General features: G+C 45.0%; 1 protein-coding gene across 1 annotated transcript; it reads left to right on the top strand.

Moving 5' to 3' along the window:
• Nucleotides 1–1,216: 1,216 nt before the first annotated feature.
• On the top strand, nt 1,217–3,805 carry LOC117461870 (tripartite motif-containing protein 16-like). Its single transcript, XM_034103864.2, has one exon. It carries the CDS (start codon nt 1,283–1,285, stop codon nt 2,942–2,944), a length of 1,662 nt encoding a protein of 553 aa, XP_033959755.1. The 5' UTR covers nt 1,217–1,282; the 3' UTR covers nt 2,945–3,805.
• Nucleotides 3,806–16,016: the final 12,211 nt, after the last annotated feature.

The raw sequence follows: 16,016 nt of genomic DNA, 5'->3' as shown, positions 1-16,016 counted from the left end.
AGTGCTCAAACTTCACATGTGTGCTAACAGTCCAGCCATGAAGACATCTACGTGACAATTTTGAGATTTCTTCAAATGCCGTTGCCATAGCAACACAATGCTCACCATGAAACACGGTTTTCTCATAACTTCAGTGAAAATGCTCCAAACGGCCCAAAACTTCACAGGTTTGGTAACGATGCAGCCATCAACACATCTAAGCGTATTATGGGGTTTCATCAAATGCCGTTGTCATGGCGACAGATCACTCACCATCAAGTTAGTTCAAAAGTTTGCAGTTAAAATATTCTGCTGCTTTTCAAAGCGTTTTTACTTTCTTTTCTCTTACACATTCATTCACTACTACGTACATCTGATATCTAACTCCTTCAGCCTACTTTCAGCTGCAGAAACCTTTCAACTATTAACTTATTCTGCTATTTCAGGACATTGAGGATATACATTTAGTTGTTTATACCTTTTTTAAACCTTTTCTTTTAAATATTAAGTTTCTTCACTATTTTTCCTACTCTTCCAGTTTAACATTTCACTTTCAAAGTCATTGCAATGCATTTGAGCTGTAACAATTTTGATTCAAATAATTTCACTTTTCTGCATTTCTCCACTAAGTTCAGCAACACACTGACTTGGTCTCTGTAGCTAAAAGCAGCTACCATTCAACTAATAACATGTTCAGCTTTTTCTGCATTTTCAACTAAATTCAGCAACAAATGTTCACAGTTTACAGCATTTGCACTCATTTTCAGCAGGAAATGCATTTTCTAGTTCTACTACTCCAACTACTACTACTACTTCTAATACAACTACTGTTGTATGTACTTACTGTACATTCAACTATTAAATCAATGAGCTATTTCAGTACATTGAGGCTATACATGTACAGTAGAGGAAATAAGTATTTGATCCCCTGCAGAATTTGTAAGTTTACCCACTTATTTTACAACTAAAAGCTCTCTTCAAATGTAGAGCAGGTTGTAGCGAGGCTCCGTTTGTAAATGAGGAAACAGTTCAGAGTGTCTGCTCCTCCTCCTGGAATGAGTCAGAGTTTGATGAGCCCTCCCTCTTCCTCCTGCTCTCAGACACAGCCAGCTGCACTCTGTGTTTCCTGGTTCCTCCCCTTCAGATGCACACTGAGGAGGATGGGTGGAACCAACACGTGGGTAAAGTACAAGAGCTGATAGGCCACATTCACTGCACACTCACATCCTGTTCAGATCACAGCTCTCATAGTTTCAGCTCTCAGGAAGTGAAACTCAGACACTCTCTGCCACTGAGAGGAGAAATGGCGCAGAAAGGAGTTCAGCTGGACCGGGAAACCTTCTCTTGTTCGATCTGTCTGGATCTACTGAAGGATCCGGTGACTACTACCTGTGGACATAGCTACTGCATGAAGTGTATTAAAGCCCACTGGGACGGAGAGGATGAGAAGGAGATCCACAGCTGCCCTCAGTGCAGGCAGAGCTTCACACCGAGGCCTGTCCTGCTGAAGAACACCATGTTAGCAGCTTTAGTGGAGGAGCTGAAGAAGACTGGACTCCAAGCTGCTCCTGCTGATCTCTGCTATGCTGGAGCTGAAGATGTGGTCTGTGATGTCTGCAATGGGAGGAAACTGAGAGCCTGTAAGTCCTGCCTCGTGTGTCTGGCCTCTTATTGTGACAAACACCTCCAGCGTCATTATGACGTAGCTCCATTAAAGAAACACAAGCTGGTGGAGCCCTCCAAGAAGCTCCAGGAGAACATCTGCTCTCGTCACGACGAGGTTATGAAGATGTTCTGCCGCACTGATCAGCAGCGTATCTGTTATCTCTGCTCTGTGGACGAACACAAAGGCCACGACACGGTGTCAGCTGCAGCAGAGAGGACTGAGAGGCAGAGAGAGCTGGAGGGGAGTCGACTCAACATCCAGCAGAGAATCCAGGACAGAGAGAAGGAGGTGAAGCTGCTTCAGCGGGAGGTGAAGGCCGTCAATGGCTCTGCTGACAAAGCAGTGGAGGACAGTGAGAAGACGTTCACTGAGCTGATCCGTCTCATGGAGAAGAGAAGCTCTGATGTGAAGCAGCAGGTCAGATCCCAGCAGAAGAGAGAGGTGAGTCGAGTCAGAGAGCTCCAGGAGAAGCTGGAGCAGGAGATCTCTGAGCTGAAGAGGAGAGACGCTGAGCTGAAGCTGCTGTCTCACACAGAGGACCACAACCAGTTTCTGCTCAGCTACCCCTCACTGCCAGCCCTCAGTGAAGCTACACACTCCTCCAGCACCAACATCCGTCCTCTGAGCTACTTTGAGGACGTGACGGCGGTCCTGTCAGCAGTCAGAGACAAACTACAGGACGTCCTGAGAGAGGAATGGACAAACGTCTCACCGCCTGAAGTGGATGTTTTACTGTCAGCAGCAGAGCCCACCACCAGAGCTGGGTTCTTAGAATATTCACAGGAGATCACTCTGGATCCAAACACAGCAAACACACTGCTGGTATTATCTGAGGGGGGCAGAAAAGCAACACTCATGAAACAACATCAGTCTTATTCTAGTCACCCAGACAGATTCACTTATTATGCTCAGGTCCTGAGTAGAGAGAGTCTGACTGGACGTTGTTACTGGGAGGTGGAGTGGAGAGGGGGAGGAGTTTATGTAGCAGTCGCATACAAGAATATCAGCAGAGCAGGGGATGAAAGTTTATTTGGAAACAATGACAAATCTTGGTCCTTATATTGTAACCAAAACAGTTATTCATTTAGTCACAACAGAATCAACACTCCTGTCTCAGGTCCTCCGTCCTCCAGAGTAGGAGTGTACCTGGATCACAGAGCAGGTGTTCTGTCCTTCTACAGCGTCTCTGAAACCATGACTCTCCTCCACAGAGTCCAGACCACATTCACTCGGCCGCTACATGCTGGAGTTTATATTTATGGTAATGGAGCCACAGCTGAGTTTTGTAAACTGAAATAGCCTGAAGTCATTTGAGGAACTCTTCTACTTCTTAAACTCATTGCATCCATCATTGTTGCTGAGAGCTTGCTGGAGTTGCTGGAGTTTCTTCAGGCGGCGCTCCTTCCTGTGTCTGTGTAGCCGTGGAGGCTGTCACTGCTCAGGAGGGTTGCTGTTAACCTCAACTCATATTTCTCTGCATGGAAATGTAAACTTTGCTCTAAATACTTGTTGAATATCGATATTGATGTATTTGTATGTTGTTGTTTCTCTTGTAAAGCTTGAGTCTTCAGAGAGAAAGCACCAGAGCTTCTCTCATTGTAGATATTTTATTCTGGCCACTTTCTCAACAATAGAGACATTTATAATATGTATTATTTTGACAGATTATATATTATTGTTGCCCAAATTAAGTAACAAATTAGTTCCCCAGATGGTTATAACACTTATTTCATCATTAAATGTTTATTTAAAATGATATTACTTTCCGTCATGATCATAATCAATAAGTCAATCAATTATTATTCTCCTGTCAATAGCTTAGAGTCTTTGTTTGGGAAATAGATTGTATAATATTGCAGTTATTTCTCTGCAGACTAATTGGTGTGGTTGTTGTTGTTGTTGTTGTTGTTGTTGTTGTTGTTATCCAAATAGAAAGTGGGTACTCTGATGTTTTATAGAACATTAATTATCATGATAATAATCAGCAAGTAAATCATTTCTGATTCTGTTTGAAATAGCTGAGATTCTGATGGTGTGGATGAAGTGAAACTGATCATGAAATCATTGAACAGACTTTACTGATGGGATGTGTGATCAAATTAAATGTTTGGATATTAGTAAAGGTTTGTCTTTCAAAAATAAAAAAGGATGTTCTTCTTGTATTATGTCCAAGGTGCCATAACATTTAACAATTTTTATTCAAATCATTTCACTTTTCCACATTTCTCCGCTAGGTTCAGCAGTTTGTAGCTAAACGCAGTCGCCATTCAACGGTTACAATATTCAGCTTTTTCTGCTTTTTCTAGTCTAACTTCTACTGCCTTCCTCCATGAAACTACTGGCTTTCTGTGGTGAGTATTTCACTATATTTAAATGTGTATACTTGTGGAAGCCCATTCTCTAAAAAGGAAAGTTGCATAGTTAACAATGGTGAAAGTAACTTAGTACATTTACTCAAGTAATGTAGCCTCCTTAGGTATAATTCTGGTACTTCTACTTCCACATCATTAATACAAATCTGCATATGAACTAAAGGTATTAAAGAAATGAAGTGCAGTAAAAGTACACAATTGACCTCTAATATGTAGTACAAGCAATACATTTACGCAAGTAAAGTAAAAGTACCTAAAAAATGTACTCAAATGTTGAATTAATGTGTTTATATGATATATATATACTATTAATTTACTCAATTTACAAAATGTGCTCCATATTGACGAATTCCAACATTAAAGGTCACCTATCGTGCTATTGTTAGGCAATAGCAGAGGTCTCAGATATATACAAATATATAAAAAACATGTCTATGAAGTGTTTTGCTCAAAAAACCAAACAGATCACCCATTCTAGCCATGCCTCATATCCTCTATTTCACTTCCTGTTACTAAAGTGCTGATTTGGGGTATAAAGCTTTAATAAAAGGAGGGGGGCTGAGTTCATGCGGGACCCGGCAGCTGCTGTCTAAACTTGTCACGATCACAGGTACAGATCAGAACCCAATAGCACGACTCAGATACAACCAGTGTATAGCAATGTTCAGTTTATTCAGGTCAGGGACAGGCAGGGTCAAAACCAGGACATCCGTCAGACACGCAACCAAAACCAGACAGGGAGCAGGCAGGAACTCCAGATCCGTAAACAGGCAGGCAGGGATCAAAAACCGGGCAGGAGAAACATCTAGGCTAGAGCACAACACTCACTGGAGAGCTTGGCGGAAACGACAAGACAATCTGGCAAAGGACGAGTGATGGTGAGGTGGTATAAATACTGTGGAGTGATGAGGGAGTGAGTAACAGGTGAGGGGAAGGGCTGGGAGACCAGGTGAGGGAAGTGACAGGAGAGTTTAGATGAGCCACCAAACAAACAATAATAGAAGTGTCTAACTTGTGACAGAACCCCCCCCCCCTCTATGGACGGCTCCTGACGTCCCACGAGGTTGATCGGGATGAGCCTGGTGAAAGTCAGTAATGAGAGATGGGTCAAAGATACTGCGAGCGGGCACCCATGAACGCTCTTCAGGACATTTAACCACATGCGTCGACATCGGCTTACAAACGCCTGTGCAGATGGGACGCTGGCCTCACGTTCCTGTGCCGGGAAAAGGGGTGGCTGGTATCCGTGGGAGCATTGGAATGGAGAAAGACCAGTAGCAGAACTAGGAAGGGTGTTGTGGGCATACTCAACCCATAGAAGCTGCCTCGACCAGGAGGAGGGAGTGGAGGAAGCTAGACAGCGTAAGGCAGTCTCCATCTCCTGGTTCATTCGCTCTGCTTGACCATTGGACTGGGGATGAAATCCGGACGAGAGACTGACACTGGCTCCCAGTAGCCTGCAAAACTCGGGGACCACAAAAAGTAAATTGTGGTCCCCGATCAGACACCACGTCACTGGGGAAACCATGCAGCCTGAACACATGTTGTAGCATGATTTCAGCCGTTTCCTTGGCAGTAGGTAATTTGGTTAATGGAATAAGCAGGGCAGACTTGGAAAACCGGTCTATGACTGTGAGTATGACTGTGTTACCGTCTGAGGGTGGTAGTCCGGTGGCAAAATCCAAGGAGATGTGGGACCAGGGACGATGAGGGATAGGCAAGGGATGAAGAAGACCGGAGGGAGCTTGGCGTGAGGTCTTATTTTGAGAGCAGACTAGGCAAGCAGCAATGAATTCCTTGGTATCCTTCTCCAAGGAAGACCACCAAAATTCACTAGAATTTTGGTGGAAACTTAACTCCAAAATTAACTCCAGTGTCCGACGCATCTACCTCTACAGTAAACTGCCGAGTAGAATCTGGAAAAATCAAAATAGGAGCAGAGGTGAAGCGTGACTTTAACTCACCAAAATCCCCTTCGGCCACCGAGGACCACCGGAAGGGAATGTTCTGAGAGGTGAGAGCTGTGAGAGGGGCTGCCACCAAACTGTAGTTTCGAATAAACCTCCGGTAGAAGTTGGCAAAACCCAGAAAGCGTTGGAGCTCCTTGCGTGTTGAAGGGCGTGGCCAGTCAGTCACCGCCTTGGTCTTTTCAGGATCCATCTTGATGTTTCCGGTGGAGACCACAAATCCCAGGAAAGGGACTTCTGTGGTGTGGAACACACTCTTCTCGACCTTGACAAAGAGGTGGTTCTTCAAGAGCCTCTTGAGGACTAGGCGAACATGGACCACATGCTCCTGTTTTGACTTGGAAAAAATCTAAATGTCATCCAGGTATACAAAAACACAGATATTGAAAAGATCCCGCAGAACATCATTCACCAATCCCTGGAAGACTGCAGGTGCATTGGTGAGTCCAAAAGGCATGACTAAATACTCATAATGTCCACTAGGAGTGTTAAATCCCGTCTTCCACTCGTCCCCCTCCCTGATTCTCACCAAATGGTACGCGTTACGTAGGTCCAGCTTGGTAAAAATAGTAGCGCCTTGTAACAGTTCAAATGCAGAGGAAACAAGTGGAAGGGGGTACCTGTTCTTGACAGTGATGTTATTGAGTCCTCTGTAGTCAATGCAAGGGCGCAGAGTCTTATCCTTCTTACCCACGAAGAAAAACCCTGCACCAGCAGGAGATGATGAAGGCCGGATAAGCCCTGCATCCAAAGAGTCATTGATATACTTCTCCATTGATTTAGTTTCAGGAGCCGATAAAGAAAAAAGTCGACCTCTAGGAGGAGAAGTACCAGGTAACAGCTCAATAGGACAGTCATTAGCACGATGAGGCGGGAGTGAGGTGGCCCGAACCTTGTTAAAGGCCTCTTTAAGGTCCCAGTAATCCTTGGGAACACCGGAAAGGTCTTGCCACTCAGAGATAATCGGCTGACTGGAATCAATTGAGGAACTAGATCTTAAGCAGACAACATGAGCAATGAGCACTCCACTCTCTAATAGTCCCTGAAGCCCAATCGATATTAGGATTATGCCTCCTTAACCAAGGAAACCCCAAAATGACAGGCTGATGTGGTGCATGGATAAGGTGAAAAGAGAGTATTTCACTGTGATTACCTGACATGCTCATTTGAACTGGAGTTGAACGGTGTGTCACTCTGCAGAGAAGACGACCATCTAGAGCTGTAGCATTGATGGGCTTCTCCAAAACCTCCCGACCAAGTCCCATCTGAAAGGCCAGTGTTATGTCCAAAAGACTGGCATCAGCACCAGAGTCAATAAGAACTGCCACAGTGTGCATTTTCTCCAAGCAACTCAACTGAGCATGGGTTAGGGGTCGAGAGGGCATTTCTAAATTCATAATACGGCTCACCAGCGCCCTCTGGATGACTGGTGAGTCCTGCCTTTTACAGGACAAGAGAAGGCAAGATGACCCTCCTGGCCGTAGGAAAGACAGCAGTTGTCCCGCCCCAGCTGCATTCGTTCAGAAGAGTTAGAAAATCCTCCTCTCACCTGTTCAGTAGTATGCGCTGAGGGAGAGGCGGAGCCTGAGGGGCGACGGAGAAAACCCTCTCTCTCCTCCGCTCCCGTAGACGGCAGTCAATGCGGATCAGCAGGAAGGTCCCTAGCTGCCAGCTCATCTTTAAGGCGATCCGACAGACCGTTGTAGAAGGCATCGAGAAGTGAAGAAGCATTCCAGTTACTCTCGGCGGCTATGGTACGAAACTCGATGGAGTAATCGGACACAGATCTCCCTCCTTGCGCCAGGTTAAACAGTCCCCGAGCGACCTCTCTTCCGGGTGTAGCGTAATCAAAGACTTTACGCAGTTCATCGGAGAATAAGCTTACAGACAAGCAGGCAGAGGATTGTCTCTCCCATTCGGCGGTACCCCAGTCTTTAGCTTTGCCCGTGAGAAGATAGACAATATACGCCACCCGGGATCTTTCTGTTGGGAAGGCGGAAGGCTGAAGCTCGAAGGCGAGGGAACATTGGACCAGGAATGGTCTGCACGAACCTGGGGCTCCAGAGTAGCATTCCGGAGGAGGTAGGCGTGCATCCATGCCAGAGGACTCTGGATTCGAACAGCGGAAGCTGGAGTTAGTTCCGGACATTGGACCGTAGCAGGAAGGTTCTGAAGATGATCACGGAGATTCGTGACGAGCGGCCATCTTCTGCATTGCTTCAGCCATGAAGGTAAGCTGCTGCTCGTGGCGTTGTAACATGATATCGTGCGTAGGCGGTTCTGTCGCTGAGTCGGCTGGGTTCATGTTGGCCAGATTGTACTGTCACGATCACAGGTACAGATCAGAACCCAATAGCACGACTCAGATACAACCAGTGTATAGCAATGTTCAGTTTATTCAGGTCAGGGACAGGCAGGGTCAAAACCAGGAAATCCGTCAGACAGGCAACCAAAACCAGACAGGGTGCAGGCAGGAACTCCAGATCCGTAAACACGCAGGCAGGGATCAAAACCCGGGCAGGATAAACATCTAGGCTAGAGCACAACACTCACTGGAGAGCTTGGCGGAAACGACAAGACAATCTGGCAAAGGACGAGTGATGGTGAGGTGGTATAAATACTGTGGAGTGATGAGGGAATGAGTAACAGGTGAGGGGAAGGGCTGGGAGACCAGGTGAGGGAAGTGAGCTGATTGCCGGTTATACCACAAGGTGAGTTCCTTTTTACTTCCTGCTTCTTCACACACATGCTCTCCAGTACAGGTTAGCTCTGAGTGTTAGCGATGCTAACGTAAACACCGACCAGAGTACGTCCAAAACAGTCGGCATTGTTTCTGATATTACGTCATATCGGACGCAAATCTGGATCAGCTCCGTTGTAGCCCCGTTTTTAGAGATGTGGGTACGGAGGAAAAGAGAGAGGGTTTTATTTTCTGACTCTGCGTGAGTTCCATGACGCACCGGGGACACATCTTCATGTATAAAAGACATCACAAAGTGCATTTTGCATGATAGGTCCCCTTTAAACAACTCATATGTATTTTCTAATGATACAAACAGGATAATATCATATTTTATAATAATACAACTCTTACATAAGAGGCATTCTGCACTAAGAGTACTTTTACTTTTGATACCTGAGTACATTTAGCTGATAATACTTCTGCCCAATAGACAATAAATAGATATAGTCTAGTGGGTAGAAGGGGGTATCATGCACCCCCCTGAAATATACTTTTAATCAGATTTTCTAGATTGAAAAAATTGTGTAGAAAACGATTAGCTATGTTAAAGAGTTGAACAATTGTCCCACGTATATTTTTTTCCCAAATTAGTGTTTATTTACCCTAAAAATCGAGTTTCACTCTTTTTACACCTTTCACTATATCTCAGCCATTATTGCAGATAACTGAACAAATAAGTTATCCAGATCCATGTTTTGAGGGTCAAGGAACACAATAAAACTATTCTTAAAGTGATCACATGTGTCTGTGGCATGCTATTATGCTAATTAGTGCCGCCATTACAATAAAATAGCATTTTAGTCTTGTACCAAGAACGATGTATTTTGCACCGACAGAGAAATATTCTCATAATCAGTGTTTCCTAAGTGTAAAAAGTATGTAGAAAATGATGAGCTATGTTAAAATGTTGTCTGGATGTCCCACATGTATTTTTTATGCAAATTAGTGTCACAATTGCCAACAACGGAATGTTCACACTTTTCACTCTATCTCAGCCATTATTGCAGATACATGAACAAATAATGTGTCTAGGCCCATGTTTTGATGGTCAAAGATCACAATAAAACTATTCCCAAAGTGATCAGATGTATCTGTGGCATGCTATGCAAATTTAGAGATGCCAATATTGCAGTACAGTAAGTGAACACAGGGTGTCCAGACAGATGCTGTGTATTTAACCAATATTTATTTGTTTTGTACTAGCCTACAGCAAGGGTCAAACATCATAATATAAGTATTGATGTGACTACTCTTTCCCATTCCAGATAAGCAGTCAAGGTTTGGCTCTCCACTATCTGATTAATACTCAATCATCGTTTTCAATGCTATCATCAGAGTCAAATTCCTCTTCCTCTTCGTCTTCCTGTTCACGCTCTGTCGTGTCCAGGAGATCAACCAGGGAGGTTGGCAGGACAGGACCACACCGGTCTCAACACTCCATCAGTCCTAATCCATCCCTGCTCCTCATCATAGGGGTTTGGTTTTTCTAAAATTGATTCATCAGCTCGCTTGTACAGAGCCACGTTGGACGTGCGGCTTCAGAGCATCATAGCATGGAGGAAGGCGAGCCAGGTCAACCTTAGACTTGGCAGTGAGTTTATCGTCCTGCCCCACCATTTTGCGCAGCAACTTGGCACGGACTACGTCCACTGAAGACTCACAACTCTCTCCATATATCAGACAGGTGAATTGCTCCAACTGCTTCATCACCTCAGGCTTGACATTCCAGTTGTCGCCGAGTTGACTGAACGCCCTGTGAAACTTGGGGTTCTTCTCCAGCTTTTTCAAGGGCCCCACCTTTCCCTTCCCTGTGAAGGCACTGGTGCAGTCTTCTCCGCTGAACACATGGAATCCAAGAAGTGTGGCACAGTAGTCTTCTCCCAGGGATTCTGCGAGCTCAGAGAGGTTGAGAAGTTGTCTATGTTTCCCTGACCCCGTATTCAGGTATATAGTCAGCCTGATGGCATGAGCGTGGTAAAGAAGAATCACAAAGATATCTGTGTCAGGTGTTCAGACTACAGCATTCTTGTACCCAAGGGTAGCAGCATGATGAAGGTAGATGATGAAGGTAGAGTACCACCCTTGTATCAGTCTCTTCCTGGTTGCTGTAGATTGTGGGGAGCTCACGTACCTCAACCTGATACACAATGGGACATTGCACTTTGATCAACAATGACAGAGACTAGACACAAATCACAGATAATCACTTAGAGTATAATTAAACCATCAATCACTTTTAATATGGGCTTTCAATTTACCTTGCCATTTGAGGAGAGAAGTTGATGGGCTCTCCCTTCCACGACCAGCCCTGCCATTTCTGTTCTCTCCAGCCTCGAAGCTGCCTGTTGATCACTCCATACTCGCAGCAGGAGCTGGCAGAGTTGCTTTTTGTTGTCATCATTTGTGAGAAACATCTTGAAGTCGGAGATGGTAGAAATCCAAACACCGTGACGACCTCCTAACCTATCAGGCTCTCCTCTCCTCTTTCTCTGCTTCCATCTCTCAGACAAAAAGCACTTTCTTTCAAGATAAGATCCAATCTTCCTATTCCAATCCTAAAAAACTATTTTCCATCTTCTCCACCCTCTTGGACCCTCCCAAAGCCCCTTCCCCCTCCTCCCTTCTGTCAAGCGACTTTGTTAACCACTTTGAAAAAAAAGGTTTACGACATTCGCTCTTCTTTTTCTGACTCACCCCTACTCACCGCCGGATCACCTGAGCCACCTTCAACCGGCACACTAACCTCCTTTTCCCCTCTCTCTCCAAGTGAGGTTCTTACCCTCATTACCTCTGCCCGCCCCACCACCTGTCCTCTGGACCCTATCCCTTCAAACCTCCTTCAGACTATCGCTCCTGATATTCTACCGTTTCTCACCCATTTCATCAACACTTCTCTAACTTCTGGTCACTTTCCAAACAGTCTCAAGGAGGCGAGAGTAAACCCTCTCCTGAAGAAACCCACTCTCAACCCGTCTGATGTTATAAACTACAGGCCTGTCTCTCTCCTCCCGTTCTTGTCTAAAACACTTGAACGCGCTGTCTTTAAACAACTCTCCTGTTATCTCCATCAGAACAACCTTCTGGATCCGCACCAGTCTGGTTTCAAGGCAGGTCACTCCACAGAAACTGCTCTCATTGCTGTCACTGAGGAACTGCACACTGCTAAAGCAGCCTCCCTCTCCTCTGTCCTCATCCTGTTGGACCTGTCTGCTGCATTCGACACGGTGAATCATCAGATCCTCCTTCGCACTCTCCAAGAACTTGGAGTTTCAGGCTCTGCACTTTCCCTCCTCACCTCATACCTCAAAGACCGCACCTACAGGGTTACTTGGAGAGGGTCTGAGTCCGACCCTTGTCAATTAACTACAGGGGTCCCTCAGGGCTCTGTTCTTGGTCCCCTCCTCTTCTCCCTGTACACAAACTCGCTCGGATCTGTCATTAGCCCGCATGTTTTTTCATACCACTGCTACGCTGACGACACCCAATTAATTCTGTCCTTCCCCCGCTCAGAGACCCAGGTCGTCGCACGCATCTCTGCTTGTTTAGCTGACATCTCTCAGTGGATGTCCGCTCATCATCTCAAACTCAACCTTGACAAAACTGAAGTGCTTTTCCTTCCGGGAAAAGATTGTCCCTCTCTTGACCTAACTATCAACATCGGCCCCTCTGTTGTTTCCCCGACTCAGACTGCAAGGAATCTGGGTGTGATCCTAGATAACAACCTGTCCTTTACTGCAAACATCGCTGCTACAACCCGCTGCTGCAGATACACGCTTTTCAACATCAGGAGGATGCGCCCACAGCTGACCCAGAAATCGACGCAGGTTCTGGTCCAGGCTCTCGTCACCTCACGCCTAGACTACTGCAACTCCCTCCTGGCTGGTCTACCTGCATGTGCCATCCGACCTCTGCAGCTCATCCAGAATGCAGCGGCTCGTCTGGTGTTCAACCTTCCAACATTTTCCCACACCACGCCGCTCCTCCGCTCCCTCCACTGGCTTCCGGTAACTGCTAGAATCCACTTCAAGACACTGGTACTTGCGTACCATGCTGCGAATGGATCTGGCCCTTCCTACATCCAGGACATGGTTAAACCGTACACCCCAGCACGTGCTCTACGTTCTGCATCAGCCAAACGGCTCGCTGCGAGGGGGACCCAAGTTCCCATCAGCAAAAACACGTGGGTTTGCTATCCTGGCTCCAAAATGGTGGAATGAGCTCCCCATTGAAATCAGGACCGCAGAAAGCTTACACACCTTCCGGCGCAGACTGAAAACTCATCTCTTTCGACTCCACTTCGAGCGATAGAATGACTAACAAAGAACTGCTAACAGAGCACTTATATACTAATAAAGGACTGGCTTAGCCAGTTGAGCAGCACTTGAAATGATTGGCTCTTTGAAACCTGATGTTCTTATATGATTCTGTTTTCCTCAAGGTTGTGTCTTCCTGGTCGAATGTACTTATTGTAAGTCGCTTTGGATAAAAGCGTCAGCTAAATGCAATGTAATGTAAAGTCATATGGCTTCCTGGTTGCTGGTCCAGCCAAAATGATCTTCTCTGAACTGCCACGTCTCAAGCTCTCCTGTGATTTGATAGATCCTGGATGGTAACTGTCAGTCGAGAACAAAACGTGCTTTTTGGCCATCATCTGATCAAGCACTTGTAGGCATATCTCCCCACAGGTTGGAGGAAGGTTGGTGAGGACATGGAGCAGAGCCATGCCATCCTGGATGAACAGGGCATCCAGGGTATGGCAGATCCTTTGGGGTGGTGTCCGCCAGAATGTAAAGAAAGGGTCCAATCATAACCACATGACGGACAAATGTATCTGGCCAACACCAGATGATGAGTAGGGCTTTCATACAGACACCAAGATCAAATGTATTCAGGACCCACCTCTGATCCACCTGATCAGTGGCTAGCTCAGAACGCTTCAGTAGCTCACGAACAACTGTATTGTCAGTGATTGGTTGATGGATGGGCGTGAAGTAGTCCACTGTTGATTTTCTGAGTGGAGGAGTACCAGTTGCAGAGGTGAAGCCCCCAAGTCCAGGCACAGGCTGCTGTCCATTGCTTCCGATGTACCTGATAAAGAGCCAGCTGTAGTACACTTGCATCTCAGTTGCATATACTGTGTCATTCTCTGCTGGCGGTGTGAATGATTTTTTCAATCTAGAAAATCTGATTAAAAGTATATTTCAGGGGGGTGCATGATACCCCCTTCTACCCACCCAACTAATAAGTCTTTGGAAAGTTCAACACTTTTCTTCTGTGGCAGTCTCAACCTGCATGGCACTAAAATAATATATTAAATCTCTTGAACTTTGGCTTTCTCCTCTCGTACAACCTCCGGACCAAAGCTACGCAAATGTGTCATAAACCAAACCATAGATGTATCGAACTAGCGACCAAGAAACAGGTCTGCACTTTTCAGTATCTCATGTTCTCCTGCAGCTGCGTCTGTGCCACTTTGCTGCAATAGATGGCGTCCAAATGTCCGACACTGGATTCCTAATACAGGGCCATAAGCGCCTCGTCTGCTGCAGAGACCAAAGCATCAGTTGGCTGGAAGCAAGAAGGAGGCGTCAGTATTGGAGGTTGGAGACTGGACTGTATTGTGTAACCTGTCACCACTCCTGTAAGAACCTCACTGGGGAACCAAGAGAAGGAACAGCTGTGCTTGGCTTTAGACGTTCAGACACTCAGAGAAGCAACGTGGAGAAGAAGGGATGGGACGCTTTTATTTAGGAGTGATATGAACATGTACTGCCCTTTCCGTTCAGTTCTCCCTTCGTCTTTCCTTTTATTTGAGCAGGAATGCTTCACCATCAAAATGACCACTTGTATATCAAATTACTCGACTTGTGTTTTCTTATATTTTTGAAGATGTCGTTTTTCTTGTATCCCTCTACGGTAAGAAGAATTCAAAAAACTGTTTGATGAATTGACGTATTTTAAACCCTTTATTTAAAAGCTCACATTTTGTGCAGTAAAGCTCAATCATCCCGTCACATGCTATTAATTCCAATTTTTTATAAAACCTTACATTATAAAAGACTTCAAAGTTTCACTTTTGAGCATTATTTGACCCTCCGTGAGACTAGTCACGTGGAAGTGCTTTAAATAGTAAGCTCTTAATGAAGAGTCCAAGATAACATGGTGAATAATTGTCCTTCCTTTAAACGTTCCCCTGCTGCCTCTTTCCATCTCTCTCTTTGTTCTTCCTCCCGTGTTCCTGAAACACTGGACCCGGGTCCTCTGAACACACGAGAGGCTTTCACTCTGTAATATATCTGCACGCCGCCTTCTCCATTCGGCTTGATGAACAAATCACCTCGCAGCAGCCAGAACTTGAAAAACAAACAAACGGTACTCAGCTGTGTCTTTCCTCGACTCGTGGATATTAAATGTTAAGGCCGACCGTCTCTGAACCATGACTCCATTGATACATCTGTACAGTGTGTGTGTGCATGTGGACGAGGGGGGGGTGGACGGATGAATGGACTCGATGACAATATATTGTACAAATAGTGAATATAAATATGTATGCTTGGAATGTTAAAGAATATGATGAGAGGGAGAAATCACTATTGTTGTGATCGTTGTGAGACCAGCAGAGGATACAGTTCTGAGCTGGGGACGTGGAGTCTACCTGAGGTTCAGGTAAATGAAAGATTGTTTGAATGTAACTTTGGAGAGTAACTGTTGGCTTTACCGAACTGGAATAAAGACCTCTGATAAGAGATATTTCCAAAGGAGATATGTGTTGTTCTTTTACTTATGCAAACATTTACATCTGCGTTACATAAGCTCTAAGTATTTCAGCATGAGGATCAAGGAGGTGACTTGTCTGAGGATCCTGCGTGTTCAAATATCTGCATGCTTCTCCTGTATTTAATCCTTTATAGCTCACAATAAATAAAAACATAAGGGACAAGACACAACATACAATATAGGTCAAACCTTTACAACTTCTCCTTTCACGATTGATTTAGAAAGCAGATGTTTATAGATATGTTTTAGTTTTTATAATTGACATAAATTACAATGTGACTGCAGTGTGAGTCAGTAGGTCAAAAGTCTCAGTAACACCTTGACTTCATATTTGATAAATTACACTATATATCTCATATCTGACTTCCCATTCAATATATTAGATTTACTTGACATTTTTCCTAAATTGTATTCATCTGTCAGTAATGTCAGACAACTGTCAGAAACGTCCCCCAGTATCTAGTGATATTTGTGTCATAAATGTGAAGAATATATCGTGATGCAAAGAACAG

The sequence above is a fragment of the Pseudochaenichthys georgianus genome, chromosome 17 (assembly GCF_902827115.2).
Source record: "Pseudochaenichthys georgianus chromosome 17, fPseGeo1.2, whole genome shotgun sequence".
Classification (NCBI taxonomy): Eukaryota; Metazoa; Chordata; class Actinopteri; order Perciformes; family Channichthyidae; genus Pseudochaenichthys; species Pseudochaenichthys georgianus.
Note: the sequence above shows the minus strand (reverse complement) of the source record. Positions and strands in the feature narration are given on the sequence as shown.

Coding starts and splice junctions, on each gene's coding strand:
- LOC117461870 (XM_034103864.2), top strand. CDS start 1,283: ATGGCGCAGAAAGGAGTTCAGCTGGACCGGGAAACCTTCTCTTGTTCG.